At 36.5% G+C, this 24,047-nt stretch overlaps 1 protein-coding gene across 1 annotated transcript in view; it reads left to right on the forward strand.

Moving 5' to 3' along the window:
• Positions 1-12,822, forward strand: part of Lsm12a (LSM12 homolog a) — a 70,807-nt gene extending 57,985 nt beyond the window's left edge. The window contains exon 5 of the mRNA XM_071686976.1: positions 1,896-12,822. Within this exon, the coding sequence (XP_071543077.1) occupies positions 1,896-1,991 (96 nt within the window). The 3' untranslated portion in view covers positions 1,992-12,822. The remainder of the gene's footprint in view (positions 1-1,895) is intronic.
• The last annotated feature ends 11,225 nt before the right edge of the window (positions 12,823-24,047 follow it).

Genomic DNA, 24,047 nt, shown 5'->3' on the forward strand with positions numbered 1-24,047 from the left:
CCTTGCCTGCACTGGAATGGTTGAACCATGGAGTGGAGGAAGAGGTTGTCTTGGAGGGAGAAGGGATAAAAGCTTCAGTTCTTGCAAGAATAACCTCTGTTATATGTTTGGCAGAGACAGAAGTATCACCTCATAAGAGATAGTAATATATCCAAGAAAGTCAGAAAAGAAGTTATGTAAGTTATTCAGTCACCTTTGTTGAGGTGCCAGTAATTATGCTTAGAAGGGGCTGCTGGAGGGAGAGATGCTATTAAAATAGGTACATTTATGAGAGTGTGATCAGATGAACCAACTGGGGCAAGATTGTGTAGTTAATAGTGGATGAACTAGAAGTGAAATACAGTTCCAGAATATTAGGAGAGTGGTTATAATTCTTTCACAAAAGTTCTTTTGTTGTCATTATGATATTAAAAAGGGTGGTTTAGCTTATTAAGTGTTGTCAACACATGTTTTTTTGCTGATTTAATGATGTCAGCACAATCTCTTCAGCTGTTGTAATGATGTCAAAGCATGTCAGGAATATGGGTAGGTTGGGAGGTAATTCGCTCTAAATCACTGAAAATGGAGAACATGAGGGTTTCAATTCCTCCACCATCCATATGAGAGAAATTCAACCATTCTCTATAGTGAACATTGAAATCCCAAGGTAGAGGATCTCAGCTAGTGGGTGAGAGGATGCCCCAGTCTCATGGCTGGAGTTTAGATTGTTGAAGAAAGATATAGAATTTGTACAATTAGGAGAGCAGTAGCCAAAAGAGAGTGCAAGTTTGGGGACTCAAGGTCCTTGAGGCATGCAATAGGTGTATAGATGTTAGAATATGCACAAACACCACCTTTGAACTGGGATCATGAGTGGAGATTATAAGTGAATTTGAAAAAGGGAGTAGTGAGAACATCATTAGACAACTGTGTCTCAGAGAGAAGTAAGATATCTGGAAAGGTATAAGACTGATGGTGTTCAACAGAGGAGACTACATATGTTGCTACAGTGAATAGAAAAAGAGGATGGTCTACCAGAGGAAAAGGTTATGGAAGGGGCCAGTACTACTACTGTCAGAACCCTCCATCTCATCATTGGCATTAGTGATATGCACTTTTGGAGTTCCTTAAACCATCTTTCCACCACAGTCTTACCACCACATAATTCCTTTCTTTTCATAACCTATTCTTAAATTATTACACAATTCTATGACAGCCTCTTTATTTGTTTCCATGTCACCTGAACTTCTTGAAGTTTAGTTAGTGTGTTCCATTCAGCTAACATCTCTTGGAAATCATTTTACACATTAATTCTTGAACCACCCTGCTTTAATTTTCTTTTACAATTGAAGGAATTGATGTAGGAGTAATGAAAATAATTATTGAATTTATGTGAATTGTTGGAGAATTTAAGAAAGTTCATGGAGGAAAGCTTTAGTTTGTTAATGTGTTGATTGTTGATCAATGATGTGGTTTAACGTATGTGAGTTTATGGCTGTGAAATGATGGCAGCTAATGAGTAATGGTAGCTAGTACAGATAGGTAGGAATTTATAAGGCAGAGTTAGTAGCCAGTATACTAAAAGTTGGGTACATATGAGGTATGAGTATGTGGAAAAAGTAAATATCAGAAAAATAGCTTGGCAGATTTTTGAAAGTGAAAGTATAGTAGGAGAAGAATGAAAATAATGAAGAAGATGAATTCACAGAGGTTGAGCATTCATGCACAAGGGGCTGCAGATATGGGAAAGTCTATGTAGATGTGCAACAACCATAATGTTTCAATAAGCTATTTCATTGACCATTAGGCTATGAATACAAGGTAATTTTGTTGGATATACAGTAGATGTAATAATGATTTTGTTATCTGAAACCTTTTGTTTTTATCTTTGAATGATACCACTGTATTTTTTACAGGTGGATAAATTCCACAAGGACCAACAATCACTTTCCCTGAACAATGGGACAAGTGCTGCACCAGTAGTGGCAGAGGTTCAGCCAGTTTCCCAGTGAGATCATAGTGAATATACACCTCAGGCTTGTACAACATCAAGGTGGAGAGATAGGTGCTCTCCCAAGTGAATGTGCTCCATTTATTTTAATAATTGCCAATATATAAGTGCAGGCCACTCATAAAAGTTATATGTGTGTGTTTTCAGATTTCTGCGTGATTGTTGATCATGACAGATCAAGTATGAACGTGATGGCAGATGAAAAAAGTGCAATTTAGTACTTTCTTTTTATACTGGAGTATGGTTTTCACCAGGTATCCTTGTTCTTGGACCATAGGTTGCAAGAAAACACTTCAGAGTTTCAAATGTTCTGCAATGTGTCACCAATATGGACAGTTAGAAATTCCTGTAAGGACATTCTCGTCAATTGATGTAACACATCTAAATTATATGTGCTAAATTGGGTAATCAGTACAGTAATTAACACCAAATTAAGTTACATATTTCATAAAAGAGAGAAGGCTGCCAAAAGATGCTGCTCTCAGCTAATTATCTATAATTAATGGGTTTTAATAAGATTCATACTTTTATATCAGATACAGGTTTCTCTTGCTGTTTGCAAGTTTGCTGTTAGCAGTTTTATTGGTTCACAGTAAATTTTTTTGATAAAAATTTTCCATTTGCAATTTGACCCATGGTGATGGTTCATAAATCCCAATCCACTGTGCAAAGTCTTCTGTGCTGACCACAAAACTGCTAAAAAATCATCTGTGCAGAGATGAATACACCACCAGAACATACCCAGTTATATGCAGAATGGTACATTAGTTCTGAATCATCTTGTAATTTTCATGTCATATCCTCCATCGGGCATAGATTCTTGTCTTTTAGGTATTAGTAGGTCAGGTGAGGAGCCAAGTTCCTTGATTAGTTTTATTCAATATTACTCTTTGCACTGTTCATCTCATTCCCTTGAAAAGGTATTTAATAACATTGGGAAGAAATTTTTTCAATTTCTTGTGAAATATGAAAATTGATAAAATAAAATGGATTTTGAAATGGTCACTCTTATTACAGCATCATTAAGTGTTGGTGGGGTAAGTGCACCTTGACATAGTCACCATAAAGCTAGGTAAGAACCGCAATGTCAGTTTAAAATCTCCCACAATGGCACTATGTAAACCAGGAAATAAAAGGTATCAATATTGTTACAAATACACAGTGAGATTTAAAGATAAAAGTACAAACCATGCATTATTAGATTAATTTGGATTTTAAAATGCTAACCACCATTGCAGTGAAACCAAATATTGTTAGAGTAATTTATAGCTGAATAATTACCAAAAAGCTAGGTAAAATCTACAAATATCAAAACAGTAAAATCCCCTTCAAAATTGCTAGGGTGAACCATTAAATATGTTGAATTAATATTCTCACAACCACAAATTACGAAAGACTGGAGGATCATAATGGAATAACATGTCCCATTCTCCCTACTTTTCATTGATTAAAGGACTTGCCATTGATGTTTTTGCCATTTGTGAGGTTTTTAAGGGACATAACCTTCTCAGACAGCAAGAGAAACCTGTTTATTGTTTCTTGCCATCATAGCATATTGGACAGTATATATAGATAGATTAATGGAAGATGAATCTCTCACTCTATGAACATTTAATAACTTCTTCTTAGTCATATTATGATTCTAGGGTGAGGTTTGGAGTTATGCTTGACAAAGCAGATGAATAGTATTTTAAAAAACTTTAGTTTTGGAAAATTACACCTTACCTTTCACCCATATTGTTTACCGATGCCATACTTATTGAATATATGATTAATGGGTTCTCAGGTTGTCTTAGCCCTTTTGAATCCAGTGAACCCATATATGTCTTCTGTAGTAATTTAATACTGTCTCTGATGTTTATCACAAAGGTGCAGCTAACAGTAAGACAATATCATAGTACTCCTCTTATATGTGTGATATGATTCACAGTGAAAAGATATTCATTTTCCTCTCGTGGGGAGAGAGCCCAAAATCTAACCATGACTGAAAATAGTCATGAGTAGGTTCTCTGACATCTTATAAATCTTATCCAATTTTCAAATTAAACCAGTCTTCCAATCTATATAATATTGTTACATTTTCCTGTAATATTTAGAAAGGAGCTAAAATATTTTACATTCTCAGTCACTCGTCCAGGCAATTAGTATAACAATCTGTGTTTTATCCGCAAAGATTAGGTAACTACTGAACCTTTACTTATATCACCATTTTTGTTCAGATTGATTTTAATCCATTTTGTTCCTGTAGTGAATGCTCTGTGTTAGCCCAGCCTTTTTGCAAAATGGTAGGAGCAACAGTAGAGGAACAGTAGCGAGGAGCATTAGGTGGAAGTAGTAGGTTGCGACATTAGGTAGTAGTTGGTAGGAACATTAAGTAGAAGACTGTGAAAATACTGTGCTAAAGTTGCCCTCTGCCAGTGGCTTGTTAAGAGTGAAGCTGTAAAAGCTAAGAAGTGGCTTAGGAATTCATCAGTTATAGAGACTCTCTTGCCATGGCCACCCCTTTGAGGGAGTTCCCAAATGGAACAGGCACCAGAGGCATAGATAGAGTTTGTAGATAATGATTTTGTTATAGGTAACTTATTCAGAATCTTTTGGCAGAGTTTTCCTTAAGTGTATATTGAAGATTTTATTCATGATCTGGTAGACATTACATTTGTTAGTAAAGTCTTTCCTTGTTCCATCAGTTCATGTTTTACCTTTTGTGATACTTGTTATTAATAACTGTACTACCAGATATTGTCTATTACTCTGATCCATGTTTTGCATTTCTTAAAGTCACTTAAACCCTTTTACAACTATTTCAACCACTCCTTTACCAATTCTCTGGATTTACAATAATTTAAATGCATGTTATCACATTTGTTAAAAGAAAAAATAAGAAAAACAATTCTATTATCCATCATGTATTTGATATTGAATAATTACTTTTGGACTGCACCATTTATGTATGTCTGTCTGTTCAGTTTCTTGCCCCCTCAGCTTTCCACTGCTTTGTATTTTTTTTTTTCTTCCAAACATCAACTGCAGATCCTCAGTCTCTCTTGTAGTTTACTAAGCATGCTTTTCTCCATCTCGCTCATATTAAATCAGATTGTGTAGTCCATTTCCTGTATCTCAGAAATTTGCAATTTTTTTTCAAAAGTTTGAATTTGGTTGATGTATGCAGAATGCATAGGCTTTTAAAACTGAGGATTTGTAGACCACTAGTAACATATATGTAGACTTTTCTGTGCTTAATTTTTAGTATCATGTTATTGCTCACTGCAGCATGTATAGGGTTGATCACTGTCATTCCAAGTTCTCATAGAGACAAATTGTTCTTGCAAGGGAGTTAACTCCCACTCATTGGGAAATTGCCGTGATGATTTCTTAAAACATTTTGAGTCCATATGGCTTGTAACAAAGTCTTCTCTTTTATCACCTGATAATTTATTGTTTTATTCATCACTTATTATATTCATAAAGGATTTGTACAGTAATAGCGTTTCAGATTTTCTCAGTATTCTGATTTTCCTCCTGTTTTCCTTTTGATTTCTAGCCAGAAGAACATTACATATGTATTCTCTGTGTACTTGAACTACCTCATGTAAATGGGAGCAAATTTAATGGTTGGTAAGTAGAATAGAAATTTGTTACCTTTCAGGACAAGCTTATTTGAAAATCCTCTTGTCTGCCAGGACTAGCTAAGTTAAAGATCATTTCATGCTCATCAGTTCTTCAATTTAAACAGCTGCTGATAGTAATGAATTGGTTATTCATTATAAAGTCTAGAATGAAAAACAAGTACTGTACAGTACTTTGATAGTATTTTCATCAAACATGGATGGTTCGACAGTCTTATTATTTTGTGATGGGACAGAAATGTCAGATCTTTTGATGCAGTCCTGCATATCAGTGGTGGAGGTGCATTTTCTGCATTGATGTTATTCTAATGATGTTTTCTTTGTTGCTAGTCTTTGACACTGACTTTTATTGTTATTCTATTGGTGTTTGACTCATTCATCTCTGCTTATGCATTATTCTGTATTGTATTTTTTATATTGAACTTTACTTCATAGTTGATATGTTTATTCAGTTTCATATCCTTATCTTTTCCTCAGTTTCAAATCCTAATCTATATCTCAAGAGTGAGGTCCAAACTTAGTTATTCTTGTTAATGCAGGTCTTTTGATTATAGGAAAAGTTTACTTCTAATTTTGTGAAATAAATTGTATATTATTTGTTGGTGCAAATAACAGTGTTAGAAACTGGCCTATTAATTTGAAGGTTGGATAGATAATTTTGGTGATGTCAGTGACCCCTTGAATTTCATAATCTTCAAGCAAAAGGCATTTTTAACATGATTTTCATGACTTGATTAGAATAAAAAGAGCAGGTTACTTTTTTGTAAGTGATAAAACTGTGGTAAAACTTTTCATTGTATGTGACTATTTTTTGGGGTACATTTGATAATGATAGTATCTTTTCTATACTGATTGATAATAATATACTGTATATCAAAGTCAAAATTGTTATATAAAGACAGATCTCATGATCCTAGCCAGAACTAAATGGTGATCATGCTGGCTAAGTTTGTATATAATTGCTGATTTCATGCTCTTGAAATTAAGCAAGTTTCTCATGTGATTTACTTTTCATAAGTGTATTGATTTTAGGTCTGAAGAGATAAATTTATCAAAACACCTTATATTGGCATTTATCCTCCAGTATCCAATTCAGTGTTGCTCTTCAACAAATTTTTTTTTTTTATATGTAATTATTCATTCAGTTTCCTTACTTTATATTTATTACTCAAAGGAGGTAAATATGTGGAATGCAGAATTTTTGCTTATTAACTTCAAGAGCCTGTTTATAACTTTTCCTGGCTATGCCAGTCATTATATTTTAGAAATATTTTCTAAAATGGATCATATTGTTCTTAAAACATATCTTGAAATTAAGATTGTACTCTCCTGTTGGCAGACTTTTCCTTATGGGATTTATAGAAAAGAAAGACTGCCTATAATAAGTATGTGGCATGTTTTATTGTCATGTCACCCATTGTTTGCCTAAATCATTAGTAGCTATTTATATGCTACAGAATGCAGTACATTTTATTCTTTTATCTGTTATGTCATCAAAGCATTAGTTGGTCCCTTTTGCCTTTGATTTGTATTATTATTGAATTTCATGGATGCATGGTAATATGCTTTGTGATGTGGTATTTGCATACCACAATTAGGTTTTCAGTAAGTTATTTTGCCTAATGCTTAAACTAGATATATATGTTTTGTTTTACTTTGGAAAAAGTAATTGATTGACAAAGGGCCAGTTGCAAGCTAAATACATACAGAACAAAGCTGACAAGATCATATTTGTACTGAGTAAGAAATTGTGCATGCAATGAAAATGAGATAAAATAGATAAAGTAGGCATAAAGATTTGACCTAGTAAAGTTCTTAAACATGTCATATTATGTGCAGACCTCATGGGAAAGTGAGTCAAGTTAATTCAATAAAAGTGGATTTTGATAATGCTTGCCAAGAATGTAAAGGCTGGAGATAGCATAAATTAATGTTAAAACAAATCATAGTCTATAAGCTTTGTTGAATATTCAGAGGTCTGTCCATAATTCTTATACATTATTATCTTTGAGCAACATATTAATACAGTGATGAAAATGATATTTTGCTGGTTTCGTTTGTGTGGTGAAAGATGTGGTACTTAAGATCTTTAATTAATTGAAATTAATTTGAATTAATGATTCCTTGAAAGGAGAAGCTTAAAGTAAGGAATCCAGTTGTTTGCTTATAATTCAAACTTCTTTCTTTTTCTTTCATACTATTTGCCATTTCCCGCATTAGCGAGGTAGCGTTAAGAACAGAGGACTGGGCTTTTGAGGGAATATCCTCATCTGGCCCCCTTCTCTGTTCCTTCTTTTGGAAAATTAAAAAAAAATGAGAGGGGAGGATTTCCAGCCACCCGCTCCCTTCCCTTTTAGTCGCCTTCTACGACACACAGGGAATACGTGGGAAGTATTCTTTCTCCCCTATCCCCAGGGATAGGGGAAAATTTTCATTGATTTTGTTAGATTTGGTAAAAATTTAAACCAGTTCTATGAAAAACTGTTTTCTAAAATTTGCACTAATACATCCCTCTAAAGACTTGGGACAGATACCAAATTTACTGTTATGAAGAAAGCTTGTGATGTGTAAGCACACTGTAAAAGACAATGATATACTTCTTGGTGTTATGGAAACTAGTCTCTATGATTTTTGCATGCATTCCATTTAACACTATTTATTCAAAATAGTTATGATGCAGTATTTCTGGGATGCAAGGTACACTTTAGGAAGAGACAGTAGGCTTTAATGACACAAACAGAGCTAGCTGCACACATACTTTGAAAGATTCACATGTTTATTTTCTTTACAACATACTGCAACATTACTGAACCATTCAGTGTTTTGAACCATGTATTTCAAGTACAGTAACTGACATAAGTCATATAACCTTCATTCAGTACACCTATTTTGCATTTAAAATAAAGATAAGGATCTCTGCCTATTTTAACAGTATTAAACTGAATTCTAATCTCTGAGTGGACTAGAATTTACTTTGGAGGTAAGAAATGTTTTAAAATTTTACACTTTGACTTATGGAAATTTGATAAGAAAAATAGGCTGTAGACAGACAATTTTGATTAGTCATTTTGACTGATATAGATTTATTGAGTCATGAGATGGCATTTTTTTTCTTATATTTGTGTAAGATTGACAATATACAAATAATTAAGCCATGGAATATAGACCATCAAATTATACTTTAAAGTGAATTTGTAAGGTCATATCAGTTAGTCCCTGTATGAATAGTAAGTATAGAACATCATTTACTAATCAGTCTTTAGAACGCATTCAGAAATAGATCAGTTGATTATAGTCCCTTTCACATACTATATTGGAAAAATTCTGGTATTTACGATGACCTGACATGAAGAATTCTGTAATTCTCATAACAAAAGAAATATTTTTGTTACTGCCACTTGTAATGTGAAGATTGCATATTGGGTAATGATCTCAGCTGTAACAGATATGTCAATTTGAGTGAGTAATGTGCAATCTTCGTGGAAATGCATTTTACTGTGTCATATAGATACACTGTTTTCCACATGACACCATTAGCCAACAAGCAGTCTTGATATCACATATAACAACATAACTGTATATTTATTATTAATATAAGGAAATGTTCCTCATTGATTTTTATAAAAATGACATGATAAGCTGATGAACTGAAATTCTGAAATAAACATCATTTGATCAGGTACTAGTGAAAACAGCTCTGAAACGTACAACGAACATATTTTTTATCCAATAAGATGTTGTAATGCTGAGCATTTTAAAAAAGAACACATATGGTTTAAACATTTATAAATGGAGAAAGCATTGCTTAATATAGCATCATTACATTCATAGTGTGTTCAGTCCAACAATACTGTTGTTCATTTTTTTACACTCAAAAGTGCTGACATTAAATTTTCCATACTCCTGAACTCCTCTAGTTCCTTCTTGCTAAATTTGCTGTTTTAAGCATATGATAACCAAGTAATGCACACTACTGCATTTTGATTTTCGTTTTTTGTGCAAAAAGTAGCATAAGGAGTTGGAATGTGTAGAAATTTACTCAATCAAGTTTGAGATTCTTGTTTTTTTTCAGTATTAAGTAAAGTGTAACATAAGATATTCAGATCATCTTGAGGTAAAATGGTAAATGATATTAGGTACTCATCCATCATTAAGGCACCATAATATTGCCTGTTTAGCACAGCAGGCATAAAGTGCTTGGTTGTGTTCAAGTTTATTATAATATAAATTCTGGTATGTGCATCCATATTATGATTATGTACGGTATTTTAGAGAAAAGGATATGTATTACTCAAGTGTTACATCATGATGTTACAATCCTGTTTCTTTCCTATTATTTTGAAGAGAAAAGTTGCTCTTGTTGAGATATGATTGTGAAATGAATTATATAGAATTATTATCATGACTAGACCGTTTTTTACTTTGCCATTATAATTGTTACATTAAACAATATATGTTGCTAATGTAATATGTATTGGCAGCTTAGTACAGGCAGCCTTTGATCTTACTGAAAAAGTATCATCTCTTAACCATCATTTATAGTCTTAACATGGGAAATCCTGACAATTTACTGAAGGAGAGGAATATATATGTAACTGGATATCTCCATTTTTTCAGTAAGGAACCTTTATTAAGCATTAGCCATGATTCTATCAGCCCCATGTTTTCTGTAGTAAATTACTGCCAAGCTTGATTCCTCTTCCACAGTATGTTGCATCCACAAAAATCTGTTACGTTCCACTTCCAGATTCACTCATATCCTCAACAGTTAATTAAATTTTCTTATACCATTTACACAATCTTCTCCTAAATCTAGTATGCTATTTTATGCTTTGAAAGAATGGTACTTCATATAAAAATTTTCCCAAAACATCATTGATTATGTTAATGTACTGCAGCTTAACTGACGCAAAATTGCTCCCATGGTCCAGTACAACAAAATAGAAAAGTCAAGTTAGTCAATAACTGAATGCCTGTACTAAGAGAATACAAGCTCATACATTAAAGAGTTTGTCAGATTCAAAGATCAAGAAAAGATAAATGTTCATAGCATCATTGAAAACTTATGCATTTTAGAATTCTCACAAAATTCCTATTGTAGGGTTTATGCAATATGGGTGTAGTGACATAAAGTGAAGATAGTGTAAGAAAGGAAGGCAGGTAGAAACAATCTGAGTTTTGGTGCAGTTAGTCATGAAGTGTTTTTCCCTTCTGTTCATTGCCATTCATTTAATTGGAATAATATTCTTGACAGGAAACATCATTGAAATGATAAAAAGTATATTGAGGATACTTTGGTTATTGAAGTTAATATGATTTATGTCACCATCATATCTTAAAATTCTGAACATGGCATGAGTAATAAAGAATGAGACATTAGGTACTTTAAAGAATAAGCTTTGATTAGAAAAGTAGTTATTTTCATGCTGTAGAATAACGTGCTGCATATAAAAGTGAGATGCTGTACTTCACTGAGAAGTGAGGTCATTTGCTGCTCAGGTTGTAGTGAAAAATTTTGGTTAATTTATTTGATTGATTTATTAATTCGTTTGGTCAAAAGGGTTCAGCTTTCTTGTTACTTTGAAGTCATTACATTTTCATGTGACAAGATCATGAAAAAAAGATGAACATGAGATTTCTGCTTGTGGCCTTTTTTTCATGAGACCTTGTTTTAAAAGAGTGGTAGATTTATTTGTAGTTTTCTTCATCCCATGTTGACTGTAAGACCCCTTTACCAAGCAAAGAAATTTGGACAGTGGATGAGGAAACTTATTTTCAGTCAAATCAAAATAATGCCAATTAAGCCTTTTGTTGCTTTATTAGGAAATCTCATGCTGTAGTTATTGATGCTGGAATCAACTCTGATTAAAATTGTGACATATGATTATCATTTTTGCTTGATTAAATAGTTTTATATTTCACTTTCTGGAATGATAATCAAACAGTCAAAATAACATACCCGGAAAGGTGTCTGGAATGGAATTATTTTCAGGAATTTGTGACCCCTTTGTTTGTAGTAAGATCATTTCAGGTACTTGACAAAGCTCCAGCATGAAAACTTGAAAAGATTCAGCTCAGATTTTCATGCTGACCTAGAAATTGATGTTTCTAGTTTGCTGTAAAACTCATAAATATGATGAACAGACAATTCCCAAAGTATGACTGTGAGAAGATGATAAAAAACTACTCCGTATAGAATGATATATAAAGCTTTTAAATGAAAAATGATTTTGTCATCACTTTTGATTCTTGTAAAAGCAACTTGAAGTTACATTCCCATCAAACAAGAAATTGGATGAAGTACAAGTCAAGGAAAAAGCTGTAGATTTGTCAGTGCTCTGCTAATTTTTTATTTCTCAGAAATGATGCATTTGTATTGTAGAATCCTTTTGAAATTGACTGAAGATCCAGACAGCATGTTTTTCAGATTAGAGAGTTTATTTTGTGTACCTACATATATTTATTTTGGAGTAATGTCTAATATGCCTAATGTAAAAAGATGTTGAAGTACAATCACTGGATCTTCTTTCTCTTTTGATGCTACTTCTCTCTATATACAATGGATCAAGGAAATGATAGATCTTTTGTATGAGAATAGACTTACAATGGGTTTTTGATGTGTTCATATAAAAAAGAGGAATGTTTAAAGCAATTACCAGCTTGCTGTATTCAAAGGATTGTTGAGTAAATGTAGTGTGTGATGAGAATGTGAAGTAGAGTGGTAAGCACATTAATATTGCAACTGGTTGTGTGGAGCATAAAGATACTGGTAAAGGACTGCGGCTTAGTATACAGATTACACAGTAGATGCTTTTTGGTTGATGTGCTCTACTGTATAATTAGGAGCCCTAAGCCTAGCTGCTCCTCAATACCATTGTTGTCCCACCGAAGGTGTCATATGAATATTTTTGTATGCACACTCGGTGGTGGGATAAGCTATATTGTTATAATTTTTTATGAGAATATTGAATAAAGTTCAAAGCTGTATAATGAGTGGAACAGAAAAGAAAGGCTATGCATCTTACTCTGTTGTCATTATTTATAATTGTTTCATATTGAATATAAATTTTTTTATAAAGAACACAAAAGAATAAGTGTAAAAATTGAAAAGGTATTATAAGATCACTGCAAATTTAGTGAAAAACAGTTGATATAATTTGTAATTTATGAACTGTAAAAACTGTCAATAAAAAGCAAAGAACTATAGTTTTAGTGAATTTGTTTAACCTCCAGACTGAATTATTTATTTTGATTATTCATTAGTGGGAGGTAAATTTTACCTTAGAAAATAATACAGCCATTTAATCCTAAGAAAACAGTTGGTTAGGAGAGTAGCAAGTTTACCAAAGGAGCTGGCCATTCCGGCTGTTTCAGTTACCCAATACAGGTGGGGCTGGAGACCCTAGCCCTGTGAATACAGGTGTATCCTACTTCAAATGTCTTCATCGTAAATGGCATTGAAAGCCATCCACTTTTAACTAAGTTCAAAGGAAGGTGGATACCCGACCATGTTCCACACCCAATACTATATAGTTTTTTCACTGACCTACGAAGCACAAATGATATATCCTTATTAGGTGTGATTTACTTCAATACAAATACAGCATAATTCACTACTGTACTTGCCAAATAGGCAGGTTCTATGGTGTGTTAGATGACAATCTTTTCCTAGAATAAGGTAGAGCATTAGTGTGTGAAAAGTTGAATGCTGTCAGGGTCATTAATTTGCAACAGCAGAGTCACTCTGGTTGTTATTTCTACTAATAGAGAAGATGACTAGGCAACAGAATCATTGATTTTGGCTGCACTTCTATAAATGGTCTGTATGCTTGATTCGCTTAGTTTTAATAAAGATAATGACACAGATACAGGGAATTCTCATTCCATCACTTGCAAACCTATTGTTGATTTATTTTAGTATACATGGAATTTTTAAGACTAAAAATTCCATGCAATCACATAATATAGTGATTGAAATTTGATAAAGGGAGACATTTATGCTCACTTTCTCCAAAAGCGGGACTTTTTTGTCACCTAAAGTTCTGTTGGACAGCACGACATATAATTCAAAAGCATGGCGGTCCCACCAAACTGGGACATCCAGCCACTGCAAACTTCATGATAGAGGAGACACTGGTCAGAGACATCCATAGAATGTGGGCGAATGTACAAGATACAAACTATTAAAGAGATGGGCATATGTACTGAGTGAACAAATAAGTCAGATGTATGAAAGAAAACTCAAACTTGTACAATATCCTTCCAAGTTGGGATAATTTTGGAATGATGGAGTGTTCTCATTACAACTTCAGAATATTAGAGCCACCGTAAATCAGAACACTCACATCCCAATTAGACATGTTATCAGTGACTTTAATCAGCTTAAGTGTGATGTCTTCTTCCTGTATTGTTTACAGACTGTTTTTCGAGTTTCCCTAAATAATTCTTACGCTCAGTCCTACCTCGCTAATGCTGGAAATGGTTTCAGAAGTGGTAGAGGATGTGTGGATCAGGTGTTTCCCTTGAAGAATGTATGTGAGAAATACTTAGAAAAACAGATGGATTTGTATATAGAATTTATGGATCTGGAGAAGGCATATGATAGGGTTGACAGAGATTCTTTGTGGATGGTTTTAAGAGTGTATGGTGTGGGAGGCAAGTAGCTAGCAGTGAAAAGTTTTTATCTAGGATGTAAGGCATGTGCACGGGTATGAAGAGAGGAAAGTGATTGGTTCTCAATGAATGTCGGTTTGCGGCAGGGGTGCATGATGTCTCCATGGTTGTTTAATTTGTTTATGAATGGGGTTGTTTGGGAGGTGAATGCAAGTATGCAGTCTGTTGTGGATGATAGGGCTTGGGAAGTGTCAGTCAGGCATGTGCACGGGTACGAAGAGAGGAAAGTGATTGGTTCTCAATGAATGTCGGTTTGCGGCAGGGGTGCATGATGTCTCCATGGTTGTTTAATTTGTTTATGAATGGGGTTGTTTGGGAGGTGAATGCAAGTATGCAGTCTGTTGTGGATGATAGGGCTTGGGAAGTGTCAGTCGTTGTTCGCTGATGATACAGCGCTGGTGGATGGTTCGGGTGAGAAACTGCAGATGCTAGAGACTGAGTTTGGTAAAGTGTGTGAAAGAAGAAAGCTGAGAGTAAATGTGAATAAGAGCAAGGTTATTAGGTACAGTAGGGACAAGTCAATTGGGAGGTAAGTTTGAATGGAGAAAAGCTGGAGGAAGTGAAGTGTTTTAGATATCTGGGATTTAGGATTTGGCAGCAGATGGAACCATGAAAGCGGAAGTGAGTCACAGGGTGGGGAAGGAGCGAAAGTTCTGGGAGCTTTGAAAAAATGTGTTGAAGGCGAGAACATTATCTCGGAAAGCAAAAATGGGAATGTTTGAAGGAATAGTGGTTCCAACAATGTTATATGGTTGCGAGGCATGGGCTATAGATAGGGTTGTGCTGGAAATGAGATGTTTGAGGACAATTTTTGGTGTGAGGTGGTTTGATCAAGTACGTAATGAAAAGGTAAGAAATGTGTGGTAATAAAGAGAGTGTGGTTGAGAGAGCAGTAGAGGATGTATTGAAATGGTTTGGTTACATGGAGAGAATGAGCGAGGAAAGACTGACAAAGAAGATATATGTCTCATAGGTGGAAGGAACGAGAAGTGGGAGACCAAATTGGAGGTGGAAGGATGGAGTGAGAAATATTTTGAGCGATTGGGGCCTGAACATGCAGGAGGGTGAAAGGTGTGTAAGGAATAGAGTGAATTGGAACGACGTGGTATACCGGGGTCGACGTGCTGTCAATGGATTGAACCAGGGCATGTGAAGCGTCTGGGGTAAACCATGGAAAGTTTTGTGGGGCCTGGATATGGAAAGGGAGCTGTGGTTTCGGTGCATTATACATGCCAGCTAGAGACTGAGTGTGAACGAATGTGGCCTTTGTTGTCTTTTCCTAGCATTAGCTCGCTCGCGTGCAGGGGGAGGAGGTTGTCATTTCATGTGTGGCGGGGTGGCGAAGGGAATGAATAAATGCAGCAAGTATGAATTATGTACATGGGTATATATGTATGTGTCTGTGTATGTATATAGATGAATAAGTTGAAATGTATAAATATGTATATGTGCGTGTGTGAATGTGTATATATATACTTGTGTATGTGGGTGGGTTGGGCCATTCTTTTGTCTGTTTCCTTGCGTTACTTCGCTAACGTGGGAGACAGCGACAAAGTATAATAAATAGATAAATGATTATATATATATATATATATATATATATATATATATATATATATATATATATATATATATATATATTGCAGACTTTGTTTTAACTACAACCTGGTATGTCAAACGTTTGGTACGAAAAATTTATGTTCTTAAGTTCCCCTAAAACGTTCCCCGTCTCAGGAAAAATTTAGTGCCCACAAGGACTCAAAGGCCTAAAAGAAACTCTAATCATCTATCAAAATACGCAACGATCAGCTCTTGGCCGAGGTTAACTTTCTTCACTTCTAACCAACACACTTCACAAAGAGACGCGTAAAGTGTCATTCAAAGCCAGCTTCCTTATTTCGCAGAAGCCACAGAGGGTCTACAACTTCAACAGGTCTCCATGGCAGGTAAGGGTACATTGGAACACTCAAGGTTCCCATTAAAACAGCTTTCAGATTATCAAAAATTACAGGAGAGGTAAATTGGATGTAAAATGAGCAAGCAGCGATTGGGTATAGCAGACTGACATACCACCTTACCATTGCCATATTTGTTTCTTAAGAAATCTACATCTTAACTATTATAAGTCATCTACAATTCGTGCATTACTGAAACCAGGTCAGTACATCATAGCTTAGTAAAACATAGGAAAGAAAGACAATAATAAGGCAATGAAAGATTGAAACACTGGCATCTGTGCTGCCAATGATTTCTGGGAGGCCATACCTTGAATAATCTTGATCCATAACGTATATCGTAAGATCTTTTGGTGCAAAATGAGGCTGAAGATATAGCTTGAACCACGCAAACGGCTTTATGAACTAGAACAGGTAGAATAGACTTTGAAAAAGTTGCAGCCAAACACTTGTCAGGAATTCAGACAAAAAGAAGACAAAAAAGGGGGGGGGGGAGTTAAGAAGGCATTGAAGTAATAAAATAAGTTTGATTTTGGCTTCTCAGGGGACACTCGCGTTATCCTGAAGTCTATTCCAAGAATTATTTTATTTCATTTTAGAATACGAGGTTTTTAAAATTCCACCACAGTATATTTTACAGGTGTCCTGTGAGATTTGTAAGCGCCTGAATTTTTTTTTTCGTGATGCTTCTTCATCAATCAAAATCTTTAAATTGCATCGCTTTAGATCATTTGTTTAAATCACCGTGCGTGTCATTCGAACGCACATATGTAGTCAGGTCTAGACTCCAAATTAAAGATTTTTACTGGTATCTGTCATGACTAGCAAACGTGTTAACTGATCGGATAGTATTGTTCTTAACTGCAGTTGTCTAATTCAATGTAATTTTGTCTTTTTATAGTTTCAAAGAAAGTTTGAGATGATGAGTCCTGTCGAATTTTTCGTTTGTTGCATGTAGCCATGACTCACAGAATATGATGGCTTCTAATAACTCATTTGATTCTAAAATCCGCCATCCTTCGGTTTCTTGGCATCAAAATTTGTATGTTTTTGTGACGTCACTATGACGTTTTTCTTAAAACACAATGACTTAGAATATACTTTTAAGGTCTTATCAAAGCTTTCAATAATGGATTATTTTAATGTAACGTAAATTTGTTATATTTCCAAATAACTTCGTATTGATGAATTTTCATATGAAAGAAGTGAAAGGCGCCCTAGGGCACTGCTTAAGGTCAGGTCTTTGTAGAGGTGTGTTCAGGGCCTCTGAGAGGAATTTTATCAAGAGGTATTAAGTCTCCTTCGGGTCCCCTTCCCTTCTCCATTAGTCATCCTAAAAACTACAGTTTTATGCCATGAACTGTAAAGCCAAAAAGGGTATGGAAGATGAGAGTGGTGGAATGCTAGTCTTCAAGACATGTAAACATTTTCTGAGATCCCAGGAAATTCCCGGGCCTCCTTTTGGACCCCCGGGCACCCCTGACTCATTGGTCAGAGATCTCCGGTCATATTCGAGCCGGCTCCAGACGCCGAGGGGGAGAGCAGTCCACCAATATAACCAGATGAAAATCCTCGCCAAACTGAAGCGGAGAGTGTGTGAAATTTCCTTGTGTTGTGAACATGAACCCTTCTTGTGTTGGCAGGAGAGTCTTACGTTACGGAAAAGTATCACCTCTCTCTTCCTTCTCTCAGTGTAAGGAATATAAAGTGACTGGGTGTTTACCATAATTCCTACGCAAACTTATACCTTAAAGGTATTTAGTGTTGGGGTTTTCTAGAGGTAATGGAAGGTTGTAAAGAAGAGATTGAAGAGGGTTAGAGAAAGAACCGCACCTTCGGGTAGTCCAATGCAGCGTTAATTGCCTCTGAGGATATATATATATATATATATATATATATATATATATATATATATATATATATATATATATATATAAATATATTTGCTTATTCACTCTTCATAGCTGATGAAACATATAGTCCTCAACCCCCTATTATCATTCTGAGTTGTGTTTATTTCGTATATCCATGACAGAAAGAAGTTAAAACAAAAGGAATCTAATTTGGGGTAAAATTGAAAACTTCTCGTGATTTCAACGTCAGCACTTTTGACGCTACAGGACCTGCAGCTAAAGGCTGAAAACAAATAGTAGATATGAGTATGAAGGGAGTGTACAGTGGAACCGATGTGTTGTTGTAGACAGAAATGTCAGTGTTTATTATTATTATTATTATTATTATTATTGTTGTTGTTGTTGTTGTTGTTGTTTATTTATTATCATTATTATTATTATTATTATTATTATTATTATTATTATTATTATTATCATTATTATCATCATCATCATTAGTAGGAGTAGTAGTAGTAGTATCAGTGATTTTTAGAGGCTGTTTGCACCCGATCCATCTCTTGTAAACGTAAGAGGAAAGTTTTACAATAGAGTACACAAGTGTTCCCCCTGTAATCTGGAGTTATATTAAATGGATGATAAAGGGCAGATGTAAATGAAAGTGAAGTTAAAGATGATCTAAGGGGACACATCCACCCTATGTCACTTACAGATGTGGGTTAATGGTACCCCTGGCCGCTTTCCTCGCTACCCCTGGTCGTTGCGTTGGTAACCCTAGTCGCTACCTTGGTATCCCTAGTCGATTCCTTGGTGCTCTTGGTCGCTACCTTGATACCCATGGTGGATGTTTTGATACACCTGGTCGCTACCTTGATACCCCTAGTCGCTGCCTTGTAACACCTAGTCGCTTAACTTGATACTCCTGGTCGCATCCTTGTTACCCCTGGTCACTGTCTTGATATTCCTGGTCGCTGCCATGTTGCCCCTGATCCTTGATATAATACCCCTGGTCGTTGCCTTGACACACTTAGTCGCTACCTTGATACCCTTTGTCGCTACTATGATGCCCCTGTTCGCTGTCTTGAAACCCTTAGGTGCTGACCTGGTACCCCTGTTCGCTGCCTTGGTACCCCTGGTCGCTGCCTTGGTACCCTTGGTCGCGACCTTGGTACACCTGGTCGTTGCCTTGGTGCCCCTGGTTGCTACCTTCGTTATATACATAGGATCCTGGGCTTCCTGTAAGTTGACCTCCCAGAAAGTGGGTTGGCCAGAGAGGGCAGGTAGCAGTGAAGCCGTATACTGTATCTCCTAAGATGGTTAACATAATATTAAACATCCTTAAACGTGAGGGTTTTGAACCCTGAACTAAACTAGGATGATGGGAGTCAGTCAGGACACACACGAAGACAGAAACGAAAAAGAAAAAAAAGGGGAAGTAGAGGAAAATATATTCCCATGTAGGTTGCTGGAGTTGGTATGACCCGATCAGTTTCCCAGCACAGTGACCATTCACTGATAGCTCACGCACTGGAATGGAACACCCAGGGTTGAGAGTGTGTGGAGTATTCGCCAGAAAGCTCCGAATACTATGCTTGGTTAGTATATGTTTACTAAATAGAAAAAAGAAGATGAATATACTTTCGTGCCGTAGCAATGAACGACCAGAATAATCTTATTGTAACACTGAAATACATACTACGCCTAATTATTTCTACTTCAGTGATAACGTCAGGAAACAAATGAATAACGGCCTCATTTGCACACATTTGTCTTGTACAACATCCCGAAACCAGAGTAAGCCATCCACAGCCAAGCCCGACAGACTACTCCAGTTTACCCCGACTCCTTCAAATGATCTGGTTCATCTCCAGTGACAGCAATTCAACCTTCCAAATCGAAGAGAAGTGGAAAGATTTACGAGGAAAATACAGGTAGCGAAAAACTGCAATGTACACAGAGGATACAGCAATCCAAGGTCTGTGTTATAGATTATCCAAACAAATGTCAATGGTTCGGTTTGAATTGCTCAAGATACAGGATATTAGGATCGAGTGGGCTAGAGTGAGCCAGACATCAATAAACATGTTGGCGACCGAATTTAGCAATGACACCGAGTTGCACTTAGTTTCCCCGGAGAATTGTGTGATAAGTAGTAAAACTGTAGCCAGGGGAGATCATGGTAAAAGGTAGACAGTGCATTCTGAAAAGTAGCATCAAAGAATGATCTGGATGGTGTAAACAGGTTTGAAGCGGCGAGGTTGGTCATGCACGACGGTGGAAGAATTCTCCTTAGGGACGTTAGTTAAGGGAAGATAGATTAGACAGACGTACGTCCGCAGTGGAGGAAAATCCAATGAGAAAGAAGCTCCTTAAATGTGAACAAGAGAACTTGCTCTACGAACATGTCTCGGAGTTCGTTAGCGTTGAGGTGAGGACATGTCAGCTCTCTCGTCCTTACCTACACGAACCTTCAAGCGAAGAAAATAAATGCTTTAGATAATCCACGCCTGGCGAAAACACACGGGAGGTTACTACACAGAAATAAACATCTTTTCCGAGCAGACAGCTTGAGAGGTTGAATTTTAGAATACTGGTCGAGGTTGTGTTATAAAATGTTGCGATATGTACAGCGAACGAGTTGGGTACCGGTAGAAGATGGAGAAAGGGCCCGGGTAAATACCTAACAAATGGTGTAACAGGAGACATAAACAAGCTGAAGAACATAAATACAGTATGGAACACATATAAGAAAAGGGGTGCAGCAGGACCTGGAACTGATACATAAAACGATGAGAAACAAGAAAAGCCTATCCATAACTGAACACATATGTAGACAGAATACTCATGTATTATTCGTTCCTATAACAAGAGAGAGAGAGAGAGAGAGAGAGAGAGAGAGAGAGAGAGAGAGAGAGAGAGAGAGAGAGAGAGAGAGACTACCAGAGAGGGACAGAGAACGAACGTGCGCGAGCGAAGAAAGCCTGGAAGCTGGGTAACAGGAAGACGTAACAGGATTAGCATGATTCGCACGGGTTATCACCCAGCGGCCTGGTCGGGCCGGGGCTTCCTCGACTGCATTGTCTCCCGTGCTGCCGTGTCCGTTAGCCAACCAACCAGCCAGTCAGCTTCTCCCGGTCAACACTTCACCAGCTCAACCCTGTCGTGTGGCTTCTGGCTTTCAAGCGTTTTAAAGATTAAATTCGTTTGCCTATTTCGTCCTCCACTTACTTTTCTATAACAAACATTTTCATAGTCGAAGCATGCTTCGTAAACAGCATCAGCAGGTAGAGATGATTTGAAAGACAATGTTGCTCAGTATAGAGTACAGAGGGTGGGTGGGGGAGGGGTTTGGTTTAAGATCTCAGCAGGGATTACTGCCAAAAGTGGTAATAAATGCCTTCAGAAGCAGGCGAATGAGGTCAAGCGTGTGTAAGTCTTCTATCGATTACAGGGACACGCATGACCTAACCTGACTAACTTCGCCAAACTGGCAAAAGCTGGTCGCACCTCCCGATGTTGACTGGTGGTGGTGGTGGTACTGTTGCTAAACCGCAGATAAAGAATAGGGGATAGCTGAAGAGAATGAGAGAAGGAGTTGAGACTAGAGGCAAAGAACAAAAGGATGATTGGTGTAATGAGATGGAAATATGTTAAGTTTAGCTCGGTAACATGATATATATGACAATGTAAGACTAGCAATCCAGACACGGAGGATGTAAGATGGTTCCGGGTATTACTTTAACATCGCTAAGTCAGGAGGGTAGTATTTTCCTTGACGGCGGCTGTCTACAGCCTGCTGACACGGAGGGTATAGTAAGATGGTGCCGGGCATTACTTCAACACTCCTTTAGTAGGGAGGGTAGTGCTTCCCTGGGCGGATGGTGTCTATAACCTACTGACACGAAGGACGAAAGATGGTCCCATGCACCACTTCAACGCTCCTAGGAGGGTAGTACTTCCTCCGGCGGCTGGTCTACAACCTCAGTAATTTAGATTTTGTGTTGTTTATGTCATCAGAAGAAAAATGCATCTTATCATCCAGTAAGGATAGGTTCCTCCGTTACGTATGTATGTTTACTGTAGGAAGTGAGTTGATTTTATCGATGCTTTTTTATGAAAAACTATCACCAGAACCTCATTCTGAGTAGGTCCTGGTAATATCTCAGAACCCTATCGTTAGGGGCTCCTACGGCCTAAAGCTGCTCTACACTCAACAGTCGTTTGACGAAACTATACTCTTGTTAACTGAAGGTGATTCAGCCTCGCCAAAGGTAGCTTTTTATTCGCTTTGCAAACTCAAGCCACCGGAGTCTAGTGACACACTCACACACACACACACACACACAATTGAATACGACAGCATATTCTCAATGATTAATCTTTATTTTCTCTCAATATTGTTCTACGATTCGGTGGGTTCTCAAATACCAGTTGTTCAATACTGAAATGATATATGATAAAAAGGATAATTTTGGACAACTGGTGTTTGAGCTAATTAGAGACCATGTGTATGTGGGTGGGTTGGGTATTCCTTTCGTCTGTTTCCCTGCGCTACCTCGCTAACGCGGGAGACAGCGACAAAGTATAATAAATGATATTAATATATATATATATATATATATATATATATATATATATATATATATATATATATATATATATATATATATATATATATAACTCAGTCACCAGCTTCTGCAGTTTCTCACATGAATCAGCCACCAGCGCTGTATATATATATATATATATATATATATATATATATATATATATATATATATATATATATATATATATATATATATATATATATATATATATATACAGCGCTGGTGGCTGATTCATGTGAGAAACTGCAGAAGCTGGTGACTGAGTTTGGTAAAGTGTGTGAAAGAAGAAAGTTAAGAGTAAATGTACATAAGAGCAAGGTAATTAGGTACAGTAGGGATGAGGGTCAATTCAATTGGGAGGTAAGTTTGAATGGAGAAAAACTGGAGGAAGTAAAGTGTTTTAGATATCTGGGAGTGGATCTGGCAGCGGATGGAACCATGGAAGCGGAAGTGGATCATAGGGTGGGGGAGGGGGCGAAAATCCTGGGAGCCTTGAAAAATGTGTGGAAGTCGAGAACATTATCTCGGAAAGCAAAAATGGCTATGTTTGAAGGAATAGTGGTTCCAACAATGTTGTATGGTTGCGAGGCGTGGGCTATGGATAGAGTTGTGCGCAGGAGGATGGATGTGCTGGAAATGAGATGTTTGAGTAAGTAACGTAAGGGTAAGAGAGATGTGTGGAAATAAAAAGAGTGTGGTTGAGAGAGCAGAAGAGGGTGTTTTGATATGGTTTGGGCACATGGAGAGAGTGAGTGAGGAAAGATTGACCAAGAGGATATATGTGTCGGAGGTGGAGGGAACGAGAAGTGGGAGACCAAATTGGAGGTGGAAAGATGGAGTGAAAAAGATTTTGTGTGATCGGGGCCTGAACATGCAGGAGGGTGAAAGGAGGGTAAGGAATAGGGTGAATTGGATCGATGTGGTATACCGGGGTTGACGTGGTGTCAGTGGATTGAATCAGGGCATGTAAAGCGTCTGGGGTAAACCATGGAAAGCTGTGTAGGTATGTATATTTGCGTTTGTGGACGTATGTATATACATGTGTATGGGGGTGGGTTGGGCCATTTCTTTCGTCTGTTTCCTTGCGCTACCTCGCAAACGCGGGAGACAGCGACAAAGCAAAAAAAAAAAAAAAAAAATATATATATATATATATATATATATATATATATATATATATATATATATATATATATATATCATGAAGTTAAACCAGCTTAAAGTGCCTCCTTACTCCTTTATAAAATGGGTCTAAATAGGTTTAGTTATTGATTGAAAATACATCAGAGCTCCCAACTGTCATTTCTAGAGGACCTCTGGGCCAGTGCTGATGGCATTTCTTT

The sequence above is a fragment of the Panulirus ornatus genome, chromosome 43 (assembly GCF_036320965.1).
Source record: "Panulirus ornatus isolate Po-2019 chromosome 43, ASM3632096v1, whole genome shotgun sequence".
Classification (NCBI taxonomy): domain Eukaryota; kingdom Metazoa; phylum Arthropoda; class Malacostraca; order Decapoda; family Palinuridae; genus Panulirus; species Panulirus ornatus.